The 20,382-nt window shown below is 66.1% G+C and overlaps 1 protein-coding gene across 1 annotated transcript; it reads left to right on the top strand.

Annotated features, from left to right (window-relative positions):
* Window positions 1-1,469: 1,469 nt before the first annotated feature.
* Window positions 1,470-14,271, top strand: NTRK1 (neurotrophic receptor tyrosine kinase 1). Its single transcript, XM_054182573.1, is given in 18 exon segments — window positions 1,470-1,666; window positions 4,164-4,238; window positions 4,490-4,561; window positions 5,091-5,159; window positions 5,462-5,616; window positions 5,760-5,908; window positions 6,036-6,173; window positions 6,269-6,599; window positions 6,998-7,015; window positions 7,167-7,225; window positions 7,525-7,627; window positions 9,681-9,827; window positions 10,036-10,166; window positions 10,281-10,453; window positions 12,338-12,386; window positions 12,388-12,579; window positions 13,781-13,939; window positions 14,086-14,271. Coding segments are annotated over 18 exon segments (2,403 nt in total).
* Window positions 14,272-20,382: the final 6,111 nt, after the last annotated feature.

Here is a 20,382-nt window from a genome sequence, read left to right as displayed (position 1 = left end):
GGCCATGAGGGAGGAAGGCAGGCTGAGAACGGGCTAAACTCAGCGCACGGATGAGCCGCCCCCGAGGCGCTGTGGGAGACAGGCAGCAGCCGGGTGGGGATGGGGACCTATGGTGGGGGGGGGGAGAGGGCAGTGGGTGCGCACCAGCCGTGCCCTGCCTCCCCCGGGAGGAGGAGGAGGGTCCTGGCTGGGGGGGTGACAGCCGGGGACGGGGCCATTGTGCCACCCAATGTGTCCCCCCCCCCGCCTCCAGCCGTTCTGCACCCCGACATAACGGGGTGCTGGGGGAGCTGGGGCAGCTCCTCCGCCAGGCTTTGAGATTCTGGGGGCACGCACAGCCCCGGGCGGGGGGGGTGTGACAGGTTGGGGGGGGCTCTTGGTGGCCCAGGGGGGTGCTGGTGTGACATCCCCTGTCCTGGGTCCCGGAGGGGCGGGTATGTGTGTGTACACACGTGTACACGTGTGTGCCGCCGTGTGGGGTGCAGGCAGGGTGCAGGCAGGGTTTAGGCAGGGCGCAGGCAGGGCGCAGGCAGGATTTAGGCAGGGAGCAGGCAGGGCACAGGCAGGGCGCAGGCAGGATTTAAGCAGGGAGCAGGCAGGGCGCAGGCAGGATTTAGGCAGGGAGCAGGCAGGGTGCAGGCAGGATTTAGGCAGGGTGCCATCAGGGTGCAGGCAGGGTTTAGACAGGGCGCAGGCAGGGCACAGGCAGGGAGCAGGCAGGGCACAGGCAGGGAGCAGGCAGGGTTTAGGCAGGGACCAGGCAGGATGCAGGCAGGGTGCAATCAGGGCGCAGGCAGGGCGCAGGCAGGGTTTAGGCAGGGAGCAGGCAGGATGCAGGCAGGGCGCAGGCGGGGCGCAGGCAGGGTGCAGGCAGGGTTTAGGCAGGGCACAGGCAGGGTTTAGGCAGGGTGCAGGCAGGGTTTAGGCAAGGAGCAGACAGGGTTTAGGCAGGGTTTAGGCAGGGTGCAGGCAGGGAGCAGGCAGGGAGCAGGCAGGGTTTAGGCAGGGCACAGGCAGGGCGCAGGCAGGGTGCAGGCAGGGCGCAGGCAGGGCGCAGGCAGGGAGCAGGCAGGGAGCAGGCAGGGTTTAGGCAGGGCGCAGGCAGGCGCGCTGCTCGGTGCCCGTGCGCGGCGGGACACTCTCCGTGGGGCGGAGGGGGCTCCGGGCAGGGTTTCGGCCGAGCCCCCCCCCCTCTCCCCCCCCCCTCCCATCGGGGGCTTCCCGAGTACCGGTGAGTCACGGGGGGGGGGGGGGGGCCGGCCCTGCCCCTCCATCCCCGGCCGGGGAGCGGGGTGGGGGGCTGTGTGGCCGGGGGGGGGGGGGGGTGTCTCCGGGGCCGGGGCGGTGCCGGGGCGGGGGGAGCCGCCGGCCCCTCCCGGGAGGCCGGTCCCTGCGATGCTTTTAAGCCCCGCACGGCCCCGTGCTCGGGCTGCCGGGCAAGTGCGAGGGAGGGCGGCTCCGGTCCCGCGATGCCGCCGCTGCCCGCCTGGCTCTGCCTGGCCGCGCTGCTGCTGCTGCTGCCGCCCCTGCCCCTGCCCGCCCCCGCCGCTGCCCGCTCCTGCCCCCGGCCCTGCCGCTGCCCCCGCGCCGGGACGCTGCTCTGCCGGGAGCCCGGTACCCTGGGCAGCCTGGCCCCGCTGCTGGGAACCGGCGGCTTCACCGACGTGTGAGTGGGGCTGGGGGTGACGGGGCTGAGGGAGAGGGTGATGGAGAAGGGAGTGACGGGGCTGGGGGTGACGGGGCTCAGGGAGGGGGCGATGGAGAAGGGGGCGATGGGGCTGAGGGATGCGGGGATGGGGCTGGGGTTGATGGAGAAGGGGGCGATGGGGCTGAGGGATGCGGTGATGGGGCTGGGGTTGATGGAGAAGGGGGAGAGGGTGATGGAGAAGGGGGTGACGGGGCTGGGGGTGACGGGGCTGAGGGACAGGGTGACAGGGCTGGGGGTGAGGGGCTGAGGCATGCGGTGACGGAGAAGGGGGTGACGGGGCTGATGGAGAAGGGAGTGACGGGGCTGGGGGTGACGGGGCTCAGGGAGGGGGCGATGGAGAAGGGGGCGATGGGGCTGAGGGATGCGGGGATGGGGCTGGGGTTGATGGAGAAGGGGGCGATGGGGCTGGGGTTGATGGAGAAGGGGGTGATGGCGCTGAGGGATGCGGTGATGGGGTTGGGGGTGATGGGGAAGGGGGCGATGGGGCTGAGGGACAGGGTGATGGGGCCGGGGGGTGACGGGGCTGAGGGACAGGGTGATGGGGCCGGGGGATGACGGGGCTGGCAGATGCAATGATGGGGCTGGGGGTGATGGGGCTGAGGGACAGGGTGACGGAGAAGGGGGTGATGGAGAAGGGGATGATGGGGCTGAGGGATGCGGTGATGGAGAAGGGGATGATGGGGCTGGGGGCAATGGGGCTGAGGGATGCAATGATGGGGCTGGGGGCGATGGAGCTGAGGGACAGGGTGATGGAGAAGGGGGCAATGGAGCTCGGGGACCGGGTGGAGGGTCTGTGAACGATGGAGCTGGCGATGATGGGGCTGAGCGCGATGAAGCTCGGGGCTGGGGATGATGGGGCTGGGGGTGGTGGGGCTGGGGGACCGGGCAGGGGGTCTGGGGGTGGTGGGGATGGTGGAGATGGGGCTGAGGGATGCCATGATGGGGCTGGGGGTGACGGGGCAATGGAGCTGAGGACGATGAAGGTCGGGGACCAGGCGGAGGGGCTGGGGCTGATGGAGTTGGTGATGACGGGACTGAGGCATGGGGCGATGGGGTGGGGGGCAATGGGGCTGAAGGTGGTGGGGCTGGGCGCGATGGAACCGGGGGATGGAGCGATGGGGCTGGAGGCGACGGGGCTGGGGATGATGGGGGCGACGGGGCTGGGGATGATGGGGGCGACGGGGCTGGAGACGACGGAGCTTGGGATGGGGAGATGGGGCTGGGACAGTGCCGGGAGCATGGCGGTGGGGCTGGATCCTCTATGGGGCTGGGATCGCTGTGGGGAGCGGGGCTGCTTGGTGGGAGGCGTGGGGGGGCCCCTGCTGCACAGCCCCCCCCCCCCCCTCCCAGGGAGCGAGTGTGGGACTGGGAGCAGCTCTTCACCCCCTCCCGCAGTGGTGCCAGCGGGAGCGATGGGGTCCCCTGGCAGAGTTGGGGTGCAAGGAGGGACCGAGCCCCTTGTCGCCCCCCCCGGCAGTGGGGCTGTCACCCCGGCGCCTGTGGGTTGGGATGCTGCGGGGGGGGGGGGGGGGGGACGACCCCGAATTTGCTGGGTGGGGGAGGGGGGGGAATGTCCTCTGTTCTCGCTCATCCCCCTGCTCCGGGATGCGTGGGGGGGTGAGGAGGGTGCTGGGGGGTGGCAGGGTGACACTGGGGTGCCCGAGCTTCTGGGTCCCCCCCCGGGCCGTGCCGCATTGCCGGGGCCTGGCTGCGGCATTGTCTCCCTGCCTCAGTTTCCCCTCCTGCCAGGGGATGCTGCGCCGCGGGCGCCGCCAGCTCTTTGTTCGCTGGGGTGTGTGTTGGGGGGGTTGGGGGGTGGGGGGTGGCAGGGACGACGGTCCCCTAAGAGACCCCCAGCCCTCCCATCCCCACAGCCTCATCCGTGGGGGTGGCGGGAGGGGACACACACCCCCCCCTCACCCCGGACCAAAACCCCCTCGGTGGGGGTCTTGAATCCCCGTTTCACCCCTGACAATTTGGGGGTCGCAGGAGCAGCCCCTGGGGTGGGGCGGGTGGGAAATTCCCCCCCCCACACTCCCAAAGGGGCTTTTTTTCACACACATACACCCCCCCCCCCCCGCCACCCCGCCTTGGGAAAAGGGGGGGGGGACACACACTGTGTGCCCCCCAACAGAGCGCAGGACACTGGGGGGGGCGGGGGGGCGCAAGGAGAGGTGGGGACCCACGGGGGAGTGGGGCCGAGACCCGGCAAACTCAGTGTCTGGGTGAGACCGAGCAATTTCACCCCCCCCCCCCCCGCAATCTGCCCAGGGGAAACTGAGGCACAGCTCGGCTCCACCCCTGTCCCCAGCCGCGGGGTAGCGCAGGCACAGCCTGGGGAGGGGGAGAGCCGTCACCCCCATCCCCCCCACTCCCCTTGCCTCATGTTTTGCCCCTGGAATGGGGGGGTCCTGGGGCTGCCCCCCATCCCCCCCCATCCTCGTTTGCCTTCCAGCGTCATCGAGAACCAGCAGGCGCTGACGACCTTGACCCGGGCTGACACCAGGATGCTGCGGGACCTCAGGAGCCTGTGAGCACCCCGGGGCTGGGGGGGGGGGCTGGGGGGGGGCTGGGGGGGGTGTGGGGTGTGTGTGTGGGGTGTCCCTGCACAGGGAAATGAAGCGGGGGGGGGGGGGGGGGGGGCAGTGGATGGGGCCTCCCCGGAGCTCCATCCCACTGCGGGAGGGCTGCTCCCAGTATCCCCCAGTTGGGGGGGTCCCCAGTGGGGGTTGCTCATCCCTTTCCCACCCCCCCACCCCCCCCCCCCCCTCCTCCCCCCAGCACCATCTCCAGCTCGGGGCTGCAGCACGTCTCTCCCGACGCCTTCCTGGACACCCCCAGGCTGAGCCACGTGTGAGTATCACCCCCCCCCCCCCAATTCCCTCCCCCAACCCCCCCCCCACCCCGATTTTGGGGCTCGGGCCCCCCCCCCATCCCCACGGCCACCCGTCCCCGGCACAGGGTGGCCCCGGCAGGATCGATGCCGTCCCTCTGCCCGGTGGTGCATCGCGGGGGGGGGGGGGGGGGGGGCCGGGGGGGGGGGTCTGCTGCTGAGTGGGAAACCATCGACCTGGGGTGGGGGGGAGGTCCCTGCTGCCCCAATGTCGCGGGGAGGGGGGGGGGGGGGCGGGAAAGCGGAGGGGGACACACGACACCCTGTCGTGGGGTGCGGGGGGGTCCCCGCTGGCAGGGAGGTGCCCGCAGGCTGGTGGCCCCCCCCTGGCCAAGAGGTGGCTTTGCTTGGTCGCGCTGGGACATGGGTGGCCTCAGCGCTGTCCCACGTCCCGGCCACAACCCGTGGGGTGGGGGGGGTGGGGTGACGGGGTTGGGGGGGGGTCGGCGGTGGGAAGGGGGGGCGTCTGACGGGGGTCTGTCCCCGCAGGAATCTCTCCTCCAACGCGCTGCGGAGCCTGTCCTGGAAAACCTTCCAGCATCTGCCCCTGCAGGAGCTGTGAGTGCTTGGGGGGGGTGGGTGGGGGGGGAAAGGTGGGTGCGGAGCATCCCCCGCCCGGGATGCACCCCCGGGGGTGCCGCGGAGGCAGGGACGGGGCTGGGGACGCGGGGAGGTGGCGTGGGGGAGGCGGCACCGGGTGCAATCCAGCAGCGCCGGGTGTCGCACCAGCGCAGCCGGGACTGGGCGTACTGGTGTCCAGCCTCGGCCGACCCCAGCGGGGACCGCGGAGACCCGGAGCCGGTGCCACCACGGCCCTTTTGTCCCTTTTTTTTCCTTTCTTTTTCTTTTCCCATCCCAAGCATCCTGGTGGGAAATCCCTTCAACTGCTCCTGCGGGCTGCGCTGGCTGCAGCTCTGGCAGAACGGGAGCCGGGCCGAACTGGGGAACCAGTCGCTGGGCTGCTGGGAGGGCAGCGTGCTGGTCCCCCTGGGCAGCCAACCCCTCCGAGCCTGCGGTAGGTGGCAGGGGACCCCGCCGGGTTTGTCCCCCCGCAACCTTTCTTCTCCAGCCGCTCGCCTTGGGGACAGGGTGGGGACGCGGTGGGCGACGTGGCCTCGCTCACCCCCTCTTTTATTTTTTTTTTTTAATCCCCGGCAGAGCCCCCGACCGTCCGCATCGAGCCCCCCGAGGCGGTGCTGCGGCAAGGGGACAGTGTCAACCTCACCTGCCACATCGCCGCCGAGCCGCCGGCCACCGGCGAGTGGGTGCTGCCTGAGGTGGGACCCGAGCTGCCCCTTGTCACCAAGGCAAGACCTTCCCGGCATCCCGCCGCAGCATCCTCTCGCCGGTGGGGATGCAGGAGCTCTCGGTGGGGGGCGTGTGTGTGGGTGTGTGTGTGGGGGGGTCTGTTGGGTCACCCAGCGCTCCCCGCAGCTCTCGGACTGGGAGATCCTCTTGGAGATCACCAACGTCTCCTCCAACCTCAACCGCAAAGACCTGACGTGCCGGGCGGAGAACGCGGCGGGGCCGGCGGAGGACAGCGTGACGCTCAATGTCACCTGTGAGCAACCCGCAGCGGGGGGGGAACGGCGTGTGTGTGTGTGTGTCTGGGGGGGGTGTCCAGGCGAGGGGACCCAACCGGCTGCCTTGTCCCCACCACCACCCAGTCCCCCCCAGTCATCCTCCTCCTGCACGAAGCCATCCCCCAGCACTTCTGGTGCATCCCTTTCTCGGTGGACGGCAACCCGGCGCCCAGCATCCGCTGGCTCTTCAACGGCTCGGCCTTGGCGGAGGGGCCCTACATCCACACCCGCATCGTGGAGTACGAGCACAACTCCAGCGTCCTCCACGGCTGCCTCCAGCTCAACCGCCCCACGCACGTCAACAACGGCGTCTACACCCTCCTGCTCCACAACCCCCTGGGCTCCGCCGCCCGCAGCGTCCGGGGCCGTTTCATGGAAAACCCTTTCAGCTTCAGCCCCGAGGAGCCCATTCCCGGTAGGCGCCGGCAAACGTTGGGTTTATGGTGGGGGGGGCGGGAGGGGGTGCCTGGGGGGGGGGCGTCCCCACCTTGGGGTTCAGCGGAGGAGATGCCCCGCGGCTCTCCTGGTGTTGGTGTGAAAAATGGGTGGCGGCTGGCTCTGCCCGCTGGCTCCCAGCAAGCCCTGGCGTGCCTCAGTTTCCCCCGGGGTGCCTCAGTTTCCCCAGGGGTGCCTCAGTCTCTCTTTCTGTGCCTCAGTTTCCCCTGGTTTGCCTCCCCAGGGGTGCCTCAGTTTCCCTCGGCGTGCCTCAGTTTCCCCAGGGGTGGTGCCGGGGCGGGCGGGGGGACACACGATGACTCTCGCCTGGGCAATAACGCGTGTCTCTCCTTTCTCTCTCCCTTCGGGCTGCGCCAGTGTCTCTGTCCCCGCTGGGTGAGTGACCAGGCACCCGCTGTTCCCCGCAGGGTCACTCCCCACCCCCCTCCCCGCCCCACCCCGCCCTTGCTGGGACCACCCCAGGGGATGGGGACCTCCCCCCCCCGCCACCCCTCACGCTCACCCCGCGCCCCCCTCCCTGCCCCAGGCACCAGGAACAGCTCGCTGGAGGGGCCCGTGGAGACGACGGACGAGCACGCGTTTGGGGTGAGGGGATGCTCCGTGGTTTGGCCGGGGAGGCGGGGGGGACGACACGGACGGGGGGACACGGACACCCCCAGGGAGTGTGGGACAAAGGACAAATCCTTAAGGGACAGCCAAACCAGCGCCAAGCGGGATGAGGCCAAGTGATGGGGATGAAGCCCCAGTGCCTCAGTTTCCCCGGTGGCAGATCCGGGGGCTTGTGGCCACTTCAGCGCCCCCCCCCCACCCCCACCCCACCGCTGAGGACTGGGAGAAGGGACCCGGCAGGAGCCCAACCTGCGCCCCGTCCCCGCCGTCACCAGGTCTCGGTGGCCGTGGCGCTGGCCGTGTTCGCGTCCCTCTTCCTCTCCGTCATGCTCATCCTGCTCAACAAGTGCGGGCGTCGCACCAAGTTCGGCATCAACCGTGAGTGTGAGCGTGTCCCGTCACCCCCCCCCACCCCCCCCGGCCCCCGCCTCGCCCGGTGCCATGGGGGATTCCAGCCACGGCACGGGGACACCCCGGTTCCCACATCCGTCAGGGTGACCGGGGCTGGGCCGGGTACCCGGGTTGGGACACGGCTGTGGGGACGGGACCAGGGGTGGGAGTGATGGAGGGGGACCCTGGGTGGGGACCATGGATGGGGACCATGGGTGGGAATGATGGAGGGGGACCCATGGAAGGGGGGACCATGGGTGGAAACCATGGATGGGAACAACAGAGGGGGATCCATGGAGGGGGACCCTGGGTGGGGACCGTGGGTGGGAACCATGGATGGGGATGATGAAGGGGGACCCATGGAAGGGGGGGACCATAGATGGGAACCATGGATGGGGACCATGGGTGGGAATGACGGAGAGGGACCAATGGATGGGGACTATAGGTGGAAACCATGGATGGGAACAACAGAGGGGGACCCTGGGTGGGGACCGTGGGTAGGACCCACGGAGCGGGACTGTGGATGGGGACAATGTGTGGGAACCATGGATGGGAACAACAGAGGGGGGACTGATGGATGGGGACCGTGGGTGGGAACCATGGATGGGGATGATGGAGGGGGACCCATGGAAGGGGACCACAGGTGGGAACCATAGAAGGCAACTGTGGATGGGGACCATGGGTGGGGACCATGGATGGAAGCAACAGAGGGGGACTGATGGATGGGGACCATGAATGGGAATGATGGAGGGGGACCCATGGAATGGGGGGACCATAGGTGGGGACCGTGAGTGGGACTGATGGAGGGGGACCGATGGAGGGGGACTGCAGGTGGGAACCATGGATGGGAATGACAGAGGGGGACCCTGGGTGGGGACCTTAGGTGGGAACTATGGAAGGGGACTGTGGATGGGGACCACGGATGGGAACAACAGAGGGGGACTGATGGATGGGGACCGTAGCGGGGGACACACGGATGGGAACGACACAGGGGGACCCTGGGTGGGGACTGCGGGTGGGAACCATGGATGGGGATGATGGAAGGGGGACCCATGGAAGGGGACCACGGGTAGGAACCATGGAAGGCGACTGTGGATGGGGACCATGGGTGGGAACCATGACTGGGAATGATGGAGGGGGACCGTGGGTGGGACCCATGGAGGAGGAACCCTGGGTGGGGACCGTGGGTGGGACCCATGGATGGGAATGATGGAGGGGGACCATGGGTGGGACCCATGGATGGGAACAACAGAGGGGGACCGATGGATGGGGACCGTAGGTGGGAATTATGGAAGGGGGACCGTGGATGGGGACCATGGGTGGGAATGATGGAGGGTGACCCATGGAGGGGGACCGTGGGTGGGACCCACGGAGGGGATCCCATGGAGGGGGACTGTGGGTGGGAACCACGGATGGGAATGATGGAGGGGGGACTGTGGGTGGGGACCATGGGTGGGAATGATGGAGGGGGACCCACAGGTGGGGACCATGGAGGGGGACTGATGGATGGGGACTGTGGGTAGAAATGATGGAGGGGGACCATGGATGGGGACCATGGAGGGGGACGACAGAGGGGGACTGATGGGTGGGGACCGTAGGTGGGAACCATGGATGGGAATGGTGGAGGGGGACCGTGGATGGGAACGACGGAGGGGGACCCATGGAGGGGGACCATGGATGGGAATGATGGAGGGGGATGATGGAGGGGGACCGACGGATGGAGACTGTGGGTGGGGGAATGACGGAGGGGAACCGATGGTGGGGTGGGTAGGGGACAGGGGTGGATGGGGACCGTGGAGGGGTGCCGGCTCCCCCCCGGCAGCGCGGGCAGCAGCTGCTAATTCACTCCTGGAATGGATTCAGCCTCTAAATGGCTTTGATCGGGCTGCCGGGCCCCCGGGGGCCAGCCGGGGCAGGGTGGGGGGGGATGCTGCTCGGCAGAGCCTGGCACTGGTTGTACCGGCTGGGGGGGGTGTGGGGTGGGGTGGGGTGGGGTGCAGGACCCCCGTCCCCAAGGTGGCCTTGGCCTTATCCCCGCAAGGCTCGGCGGTGCTGGCCCAAGAGGATGACCTGGCCATGTCCCTGCACTTCATGAACCTGGGCAGCAGCCCCCCCTCCTCGGCCGAGAGCAAACTGGAGGGGCTGAAGAGCAACTTCATCGAGAACCCCCAGTATTTCTGCGACGCCTGTAAGCGGTGGGGGGGGGGGGGGGGGGGGACACGGACACGGACACGGGGGACGGGTGGGAAACGACGCCCGCCCGCCCGATCGCGGTCCCCGAGCGTCCTCCCGCCGCACCCACGGGAGGCCGGGGGGGATGCGCTGACGGGTGGTGGTGGTGGTGGTGATGGTGGTGGTGATGGTGGGGCGGGTGGGGGGGGGGGGTGTCCCCGCAGGCGTGCGCCACGTGCAGCGGCGGGACATCGTGCTGAAGTGGGAGCTGGGCGAAGGCGCCTTCGGGAAGGTTTTCTTGGCCGAGTGCTACAACCTCGTCCCGGAGCAGGAGAAGATGCTGGTGGCCGTGAAGGTGAGGACGGGGCTGGGGGGGGGGATGACGATGGGAGGGGGAAGGGGGGGGTCCGTAGTGGTGGTTTTGGGGGTGGGGAGGGGGGGTGGGATTGAGGCCGCGCGCCCCGTGCAGGCCCTGAAGGAGGTGACGGAAAGCGCCCGCTTGGATTTCCACCGCGAGGCCGAGCTGCTGACGGTGCTGCAGCACGAGCACGTCGTCAAGTTCTACGGCGTCTGCACCGAGGGCGAGCCCCTCGTCATGCTCTTCGAGTACATGAAGCACGGCGACCTCAACCGCTTCCTCAGGTGGGGCCGGGAGGCTGGTGGTGGTGGTGGTGGTCGTAGGGGGGGGGGGGGGGGGGGGGCTATTTTTCCGCCCCACGCGCACACGCACCCCCCCCCCCCCCCTTTCCATCTGCCGCTCCATCAGCAGCCAGCCCGCTCCCCGCTAATGCGGCCCTCCTTGCAATATTGATTAGATTAGCTGTCTGAGAGGCTTAAATAGAGAGAGATTGGCCATCAGCTGGAATAAGCAGAGACTTTTCGATTGCCCCCCCAGGTATTGCTGCTAGACGGAGTGTGTGTGTGTGTGTGCGTGTCGGGGGGGGGGGGGGGGGGGGAACGGGTCGGACACAGGACTCGGGGCGGGGGGGAGCTGCCAGAGGCATCCTTTAGTGGCCGCGCGCTGAGCTCTGAGACGTGGCTTTTATGATTATTGTGATGGGAGTTGGCATTAATGGTTCTGCCGAGCAGAGCCCCCCCCCGTCATCATCATCCCCCCGCCCCCGGCCTCCGGCTCCCAGCCGCGCTCGCCCGGCAAGGCCACGGAGAGGGGCTGGAGGCGGCCGTGGCTGTGCTGGCCCCCGGCTCCCCCCGCCACCACCCCCCCCCCCCCCCCGCCACCGCCGCCACCACCATCACGCCACGCGTCCCATCACGCGTTCACACGCCGGCGCGCACGGCCCCGGCGCGACACGCGTGTGCAGGACGGGCTGCCCGGGCACGTGCGCACATACGTGTGCGTCCTTCCCTGTGAGTGCACATACGTGTGCGCCCTTCCCCTCCATGTGCACATACGTGTGCGTCCTTCCCTGTACGTGCACATATGTGTGTGCCCTTCCCTGTGTGTGCACATACGTGTGCGTCCTTCCCTGTGTGTGCACATATGTGTGCGTCCTTCCCTGTGAGTGCACATATGTGTGCGCCCTTCCCCTCCATGTGCACATACGTGTGCGTCCTTCCCTGTGCGTGCACATACATCTGTGTCCTTCCCTGTGCGTGCACATACGTGTGCGCCCTTCCCCTCCATGTGCACATACGTGTGCGTCCTTCCCTGCGTGTGCACATACGTGTGCGTCCTTCCCCTCTGTGTGCACATACACGTGTGCCCTTCCCCTCCATGCATGTACATACGTGCACGCCTTTTCCCTTGTGCATGCACACACATTTGCACGCCCTTCCCTGTGCACGCACACGTACATGCACACCTTCCCCCGTGTGCACGCACACACGTGTGTACAACCTTCCCTGGCACGCGTGCGTGCACGTGCATGCCTTCCCCTGTGCGTGCCACACGTGTGCACACCCTTCCTTGGTGTGTGTCCACAGGTGTGCACGCATTTACCTGTGTGCATGCACATTTCCCTGACACGCATGCACGCGTGCGCACCTCTGTCCCCCGTGCACACGCACACACACACGCGCCCCCCCTCCCTCGGCATTTGTACACGTGTGTGCACATATTTCCCCCGAGTGCTTGCACACGCCTGCACGCTCTTCCGCGCCACGCACGCACGTGCATCCCTTTCCCTTGTGCACGCACACGCGTGCGCACGCATGCGTGCCTTTCCTGACATACGAGCACGTGTGTGCGTGCCTTCCCCCTGTGCGCGCGCACACGCACGCCACGCGTTTCCCGCGTGTGCTTGCGCGCGCGCACACGCCCGTCCCTGCCACGCGTGCTCGCGGGCGCACCTCTCTCCCCTGCGCGCGCATGCACACACGTGTGCACGCCTTTCCCTGCCACGCGCGCACGGACGCGCACGCCCTCGCGTGTGCACCCCCCCGCGTGTGCGAGCGCACCCTCCCTCCGCCCGCCTTCCTTCCACGCGTGTGAGCGGCCCCGTCCCCCGCCCCCCATGTGTGTGTGTGTGTGTGTCCCGGCCTCTCCGAGCGCCTTCTGCCCCCCAGGTCCCACGGCCCCGACGCCAAGATGCTGGAGCAGGGGCCGGGGCAGGCGGGGGGGGCCGCTGCGGCTGGGCCACCTGCTGCAGATCGCCACGCAGATCGCCTCGGGCATGGTCTACCTCGCCTCCCTCCACTTCGTCCACCGCGACCTGGCCACCCGCAACTGCCTGGTGGGCCACGACCTGGTGGTGAAGATTGGGGATTTCGGCATGTCCCGGGATATCTACAGCACCGACTATTACCGGGTGAGCCCCACTCCCTCTCTCCCTCCCCGATCCATCTCCATCCAGTTTTCACCATGGAATCGTGGATTGGGTTGGGTTGGGAGGGACCTTTAAAGCTTGTCTTGTCCATGAGCAGCGACATCTCCATCCATATTTCCACATGGAATCATGGAATAGGTTGGGTTGGGAGGAACTCTTAAAGCTCCTCTTGTCCATGAACAGTGACATCTCCATCCGGTTTTCGTCACGGAATCATGGAATGGGTTGGGTTGGGTTGGGAAGGACCTTTAGAGCTCGTCGTGTCCATGAGCAGCGACATCTCCATCCATTTTTCATCACGGAATCATGGAATGGGTGGGGTTGGGAGGGACTTTTAAAGCTCCTCTTGTCCCATGGGCAGCGACATCTCCATCTATATTTCCACATGGAATCACAGAATGGGTTCGGAGGGACCTTTAAAGCTCCTCTTGTCCATGAGCAGCGACCTCTCCATCCGTTTTTCATCACGGAATCATGGAATGGGTTGGGTTGGGAGGGACCTTTAAAGCTCCTCTTGTCCATGAGCAGCGACATCTCCATCCAGTTTTCATCACGGAATCATGGAATGGGTTGGGAGGGACCTTTAAAGCTCCTCTCATCCATGAGCAGTGACATCTCCATCCGGTTTTCCACATGGAATCATGGAATGGGTTGGGTTGGGAGGGACCTTTAAAGCTTGTCTTGTCCATGAGCAGTGACATCTCCATCTATATTTCCACATGGAATCATGGAATGGGTTGGGTTGGGAGGAACTCTTAAAGCTCCTCTTGTCCATGAGCAGCGACATCTCCATCCATATTTCATCATGGAATGGGTTGGATTGGGAGGGACTTTTAAAGCTCCTCTTGTCCATGAGCAGCGACATCTCTATCCAGTTTTCATCATGGAATCATGGAATGGATTGGGTTGGGAGGGACTTTTAAAGCTCGTCTTGTCCATGAGCAGCGTCATCTCCATCCGGAGCAGGTCGCTCGAAGCCAAATTCAACTCGACCTTGGATATTCCCAGGGATGGGGCATCTCCCACCCCCCCCGGGGCAAACCGGGCCAGTGTCTCCCACCCTCGGCGCAAGAACCTTCTCCCTTAGATCTGGGGAGTGTTTAACGGGCAGGGTTGGGGGCGGTTGGGAGGGGGACGAATTAGGGGGCCACCCCTGCCCCGCTGATGGCCCCTCCGCGGGCAGGTGGGGGGCAGGACCATGCTGCCCATCCGCTGGATGCCCCCCGAGAGCATCCTCTACCGTAAATTCACCACCGAGAGCGACATCTGGAGCTTCGGCGTGGTGCTCTGGGAGATCTTCACCTACGGGAAGCAGCCCTGGTACCAGCTCTCCAACACCGAGGTGGGCACCTTGGGGTGGGGGTCCGGGGGGGGATGGGGTGGGTTTAGGATGGTGGCAACCCCCCCGAGGGTTTTGGGGGGTGGGTTTTTTGGTGTTTTTTTGGTTTTTTTTTTTCTTTTTTAACTCGGTCTCCGTATTTTCCGCAGGCCATCGAGTGCATCACGCAGGGGCGGGAGCTGGAGAGGCCCCGCGCGTGCCCCCCCGAGGTCTACGCCATCATGCAGAGCTGCTGGCAACGGGAGCCCCAGCAGCGCCGGCCCATCAAGGAGATCCACGGCCGCCTCCAGAGCCTCGTCAAGAACCCCCCCGTCTACCTGGACATCCTGGGCTGAGCCGGGGGGGACACCCCCCCCCACCCCCCCACCCCCCCCCCCAACCTCCGCTCCCCGCTGCTCCATCCACAACCTTCCCACTTCCCGGGGGGCCATGGCTTTCCCCACCCAACGGAGCACTGATGGGGAGAGGGCTGGAATCTTCTTTAGAGTGGAAAACGCCAGCCCCCCCCCTCCTCCCCCCCCCCCCCCAATTCCCACCTCGGGTTTGGGGGGGGTTGTAGGGCTGGGGGACACCCCCCCCCCCCCAACCTGTGCCGCTTGGCGTTGTGCCACCCCTCCCAGCTCCTCGGCCTTTCCCCGGGTTTGCTGCGCGGGGGCCGGGGGGGGAGGGGGGGGGGAGCAGAGCCGAGAGCCCCCCCCCACCCCAGCCCCACTGCGGGAGCTGGGGGCGGGGGGGCTCGGATCTCTTGGGAGAGTTGGGGGGCACCCCATGGCTTGGCTGCTCCTTCGTCCCCGGCCTTGGGGGCAGGGGGGGGGACAGACCCCGCGCTTGCGAAACCGGTCGTTAATAAAACTCTTTGTGTCTCCCCCCCGCCCTGGGAACCGCCTGCTCCGGGGTGTCCGGGGGGCACGGGGCGGGATGGGGGGCTTTTGGGGAGAAAAAGGGGCTTTTTGGAGCTGGGAGGTTTCGGCTGGGGAAGAGGAGCTGGAAGGGATGCCCCAGGGATCCCGGGATGCGGGGATGACGTGTGCCCAGGATCCCAGGATGCAGGGATGATGAGTGCCTGGGATGCAGGGATGATGTATGTCCAGCATCCTGGGATGCAGGGATGACGAGTGCCAGGGATGCAGGGATGATGTGTGCCCAGGATGTCAGGATGCAGGGATGATGTGTGCCTGGGATGCAGGGATGATGTATGTCCAGCATCCTGGGATTCAGGTATGGTGTGTGCCCAGGATCCCAGGATGCAGGGATGATGAGTGCCTGGGATGCAGGGATGATGGATGTCCAGGATCCTGGGATCCGGGGATGATGTATGTCCAGCATCCTGGGATGCAGGGATGATGAGTGCCAGGGATGCAGGGATCATGGGTGCCCAGGATCCTGGGATGCAGGGATGATGTGTGCCCAGGATCCCGGGATGTAGGGATGATGAGTTCCAGGGATGTAAGGATGATGTGTGCCCAGGATGTCAGGATGCAGGGATGATGAGTGCCTGGGATACAGGGATCGTGGGTGCCCAGGATCCTGGGATGCAGGGATGATGCGAGCCTGGGATCCAGGGATGATGTATGTCCAGCATCATGGGATGCAGGGATGATGAGTGCCAGGGATATAGGGATCGTGGGTGCCCAGGATCCTGGGATGCAGGGATGATGTGTGCCCAGGATCCCGGGATGTAGGGATGATGAGTTCCAGGGATGTAAGGATGATGTGTGCCCAGGATGTCAGGATGCAGGGATGATGAGTGCCTGGGATACAGGGATCGTGGGTGCCCAGCATCCTGGGATGCAGGGATGATGAGTGGCAGGGATGCAGGGATCATGGGTGCCCAGGATCCTGGGATGCAGGGATGATGTGTGCCCGGGATCCAGGGATGACGAGTGCCCAGGATCCTGGGATGCAGGGACGACGCATGCCAGGAATGCAGGACCGCTGTCCCCATCCCCAGCCCAGAGAGGGATTTTCGGCTGGGGCCGCGGGGACAACCTCAGTCATCCCTCCAGGGATGCTCCCGCCGTACCCCATCCCGGATGCCTGGCTCCCCTTGCCGAGGGCTCCAGGGGGGATTTGGGACTTGGCAGCACAAAGCCACCCCCCCCACCTCCACCACCACCCCTCAAAGAGCGAAGGCCTCCCTTCCCCGCACCCCCCCCCCCCCCCGCCCCCGTGGGAGCCAGGGGGTTATCGCGTGCCCCGGAGCGTCCACTTCATCATCCTTCCCCGGGCTCTCCAGCCGCCCTGGTAATGGTTGGGACCTGGATCTGACCGTAATGGAGCTGAATTGATTTCATCTGGCTAATTAGGCAGCGCAGGCAGGGCCCTGGCAGCTCCTTCGTTACCCGCCGCCACCCGAGATAAGCAGGAGGAAAGCGGGGTCAACGGGGGAAACTGAGGCACGGTGCAAGGCGTGGCGGGGGGGGGGGGGGTGGTCCGTGGGGGTGCCGGCATGGCCGTGGCGCCATGAGGAAACCGGAGCCATCCCCGATGCCCCACCGGCTCCCGGACTCTCATCCATCCCCAAAACCCTGCCGGGGGGCCGGATCCAACCCCCCCGATCCCGGGGCTCCGCTCCCTCTCTCTGCTCCCAAATCTTTGCCGAGGGTCCAGCCCGGGATGCGGGGCGGCGGCATGGGCAGGATGGGGCCCCGCTCGGGCGCAGAACCCCCCCCCCCACCCCCTGCTTCCTTGGGGTCCCTCTAATCCCTGCCCGCGCTGATTTATGGCCTTTTATTCCCCCCCCCTCCTCTTATTTAATTTGAGGAAGGAACAAGATTACAACCTTGAGCTTTTCCAGCCCTGCGCCGCAGATTGCCGCAGAGCAACGCCCCAGAAGGGACCTTGCGCCGTGGTGACACCCCCCCCCCCCACCCCCAAGCAGCGTGAGCTCCCCCCCCCCACCCCAGCCCTGCCTCAGTTTCCCCCCTGGGGGCTGCCGTGCCTCAGTTTCCCCCCTTGGAGGGGGGGGTGGGGGTGACTGTGCCTCAGTTTCCCCCTTAGGGTGGGTCAGGGAAAGGGTTAAGCCCCCCCCCAGCCCCGCTCCCTGAAGGATTCGGCCCTGATTGATTTTATTTCTCCCCCCCCACCTCTTTTGCCGCAGTTTCTCCATTTCACCCGCTCCGGGGGGAGCGGTAATGGATTCTGGCAATGAGGTAATTAACGGTTCATTCCCTGGCAAAGCCTCCACCCCCGCCCCCCCAGCGGCCCCACGGCCCGGCCTCGCTAACGAGGGTTAATGAGGGGCGGGGTGAGGTGGGGGGGAGCCGCTGGTGGTCCATGGCCGCGTCCTGCACCGGGGCGGGGGGGGGTCCCACCCCGGCCAACCCACCCTCCTGCTCCCCCGTGCTGCCAGCTTGGATCCCCCACTGGGGCTGCCTCTGCTCCTGGGGGGGGGGGTTGTCCCACCCCCCACCTCCCCCCCCCAGAAGCCCCTAAGAGGACCCCCAATTCCCCCCCCCCCCCAATGTTTTGGGGTGGTCCCCAAGGATGGGGCGGAGGGTTTGGGGACATCGGGGCCGGGGATGCAGCTGCGTCCTGGGGCCCGCAGGGAGGCGGGGGGGGGGGGCTGAATACTGGCCGGCACCGCCCCCCCCCCCCAAGCTGCCCCCCTAAGTGCACTTGGGGGTCCCCATCCCCTCTGTCACCGGGGGGTCCTGGGGGGGGGGGCTAAGTGCCGCCGAAGTGTCCCCGAGCAATATTTTCCCCACCGCCCCGGGGACACCTTATTTAAGAGCATCAGAGGGGAAAAGGCGGGGGGGGGGGGGGGGTCACTTCCACATTGCCCCCCCCCAATCCGGATGTCCCCAGCTTTTCCCGGCCCTGATGTCCCCAGCCTGGAGGTGGGGGGGGGGGTGGACACACACATATCCCCCCCCCCGCCCCGCCGCCCCCGGCCTCGGTACCCAGGCGGCCTCCGGGAAGCGGCGTTTCGGGGTGGCCGCATTCGCCACCCCCCCCCGGGCTGCGGGTGGGCTTGATCCTAATGGACCCCCGGGGCGGGGGGGCACGGGGTGGGGGGGGTGGGGGGGCAGCTGAGCCACCCTGGGACGTGAAAAATCGTTGTGAGTGATTAGAGCTATTACTGTAACGAGGAGAAGCAATTAACGGCGCCTTGACATCAGGCTAATGTAAGTGTGCTCGCTGGGAGCCGGGGGGGGCGGCTGGGAATGGGGGGGGGACACACACACACACACAGGTGGTGCCAAGCTGCCCTGTCCCGGAATGAGGGTGCCAAGTGGCTGGGAATCCCGGGATGGAGGTGGGATACGCGGTCGGGATGTAGGTCACTAGGTGGGATATATGGCGGGGATCCGGGGAGGTGGGGGTGATCCCAGGGATGGGGGGGGGATTCCCAGGGATGTGGGGGGGGATATAAAGCCAGGATCCTGGGATGTAGGGGTGATCTCAGGGATGTGGGGATGATTTAAGGCCAGGATCCTGGGATGCAGGGGTGATCCCAGGGATGTGGGGGGGATTCCCGGGATGGAGGGGTAATTTAAGGCCAAGATCCCGGGATATAGAGGTGATATAAGGCCAGGATCCCAGGGATGCAGGGGTGATCCCAGGGATGTAGGGGTGATCCCAGGGATGTGGGGATGATTTAAGGCCAGGATCCTGGGATGCAGGGCTGATCCCAGGGATGTAGGGGGGATTCCTGGGATGGAGGGGTGATTTAAGGCCAGGATCCCACAGATATAGGGGTGATATAAGGGTAGGATCCCAGGGATGCAGGGGTGATACATGGCTGGAGATCCTGGGATATAGGGGTGATACATGGCTGGGAATCCCGGGATGGAGGTGGGATACGCGGTCGGGATGTAGGTCAGGAGGTGGGATATATGGCGGGGATCCGGGGATCCGGGGGTGATCCCAGGGATGAGGGGGGGGGAATCCCGGGATGGAGGGGTAATTTAAGGCCAAGATCCCAGGATATAGCGGTGGTATAAGGCCAGGATCCTGGGATGTAGGGGTGATCCCAGGGATGCGGGAATGATTTAAGGCCAGGATCCCGGGATGCAGGGGTGATCCCAGGGATGTGGGGGGGATTCCCGGGATGGAGGGGTGATTTAAGGCCAGGATCCCAGGATATAGGGGTGATCCCAGGAATGTGGGGATGATTCAAGGCCAGGATCCTGGGATATAGGGTTGATATAAGGGCAGGATCCTGGGATGCAGGGGGGATCCCAGGGATGTAGGGGTGATCTCAGGGATGTGGGGGTGATTTAAGGCCAGGATCCTGGGATGCAGGGGTGATGTCAGGGATGTGGGGGTGATTCCCGGGATGGAGGGGTGATTTAAGGCCAGGATCCCGGGATATAGGGTTGATATAAGGCCAGGATCCCAGGGATCCAGGGTTGATATAAGGCAGGATTCCAGGATACAGGGGTGATGGATGGCTGAGGATCCCAGGATACAGGGGCAATGCGCGGCCAGGGATCCCAGGATATGGGGGTGATGTATACAGCCGGGGATCCTGGGATGTAGGGATGCAGGGGAAAGGCCTGGCCAGGGATCCTGCAATGTAGGGATGGGCTGTGTCCGGGATGCAGGGGTGCCTGCGAACCTGGGATGCGGGGATGATGTGGCCCTGGGATTCTGGGATGCGGGGATGATGTGTGCCTGGGATGGCAAGAGCCAGGGACAACCTGTGCCCGGGATGCGGGGATGGTGTGTCCCTGGGATTCTGGGATGAGGGCGTGACGTGTGCCCAGCATGAAGGCATGATACGTACCTGGGATGTCGGGATGCAGGGAAGATATGTGGCCAGGATCCCGGGATGCGGGGATGATGCGCAGCCAGGATGTCAGGATGAGGGAATGATGTGTCCCCGGGATACAGGGATGACGTGTGCCTGGGATGCTGGGATGCGGGGACGATGTGTGCCCAGGATGTGGGGGCAATATATGCCCAGGTTCCCGGGATGCGGGAACAATGTGTACCTGGGATGCAGGAATCCTGGGATGATGTGTGTCCGGGAAGGAGCGACAATGTGTGCCTGGGATGCAGGGATTCTGGGATGATGTGCCCGGGATGCAGGGATCCTGGGATGATATGTGTCCAGGATGGAGGGACAATGTGTGCCCAGGATGCAGGGATGTAGGGATGGCTTGTGCCCGGGATGCAGGAATGATATGTGCCCAGGATGCAGGGATCCTGGGATGACGTGTGCCTGGGATGCAGGGATGATGTGTACCTGGGATGCAGGAATCCTGGGATGATGTGCCTGGGATGCAGGGATGATGTGTGCCCGGGATGCAGGGATCCTGGGCTGATGTATGCCCAGGATGCAGGAATGATACGTGTCCAGGATGCAGGGATTCTGGGATGATGTGTGCCCGGGATGCAGGGATCCAGGAATGATGTATGCTCAGGATGCAGGAATGATACGTGTCCAGGATGCAGGGATCCTGGGATGACGTGTGCCTGGGATGCAGGGATGCTGTGTG

This window comes from Rissa tridactyla, chromosome 23, assembly GCF_028500815.1.
Source record: "Rissa tridactyla isolate bRisTri1 chromosome 23, bRisTri1.patW.cur.20221130, whole genome shotgun sequence".
Taxonomy (NCBI): domain Eukaryota; kingdom Metazoa; phylum Chordata; class Aves; order Charadriiformes; family Laridae; genus Rissa; species Rissa tridactyla.
This window is presented reverse-complemented; position numbering and strand designations above follow the sequence as displayed.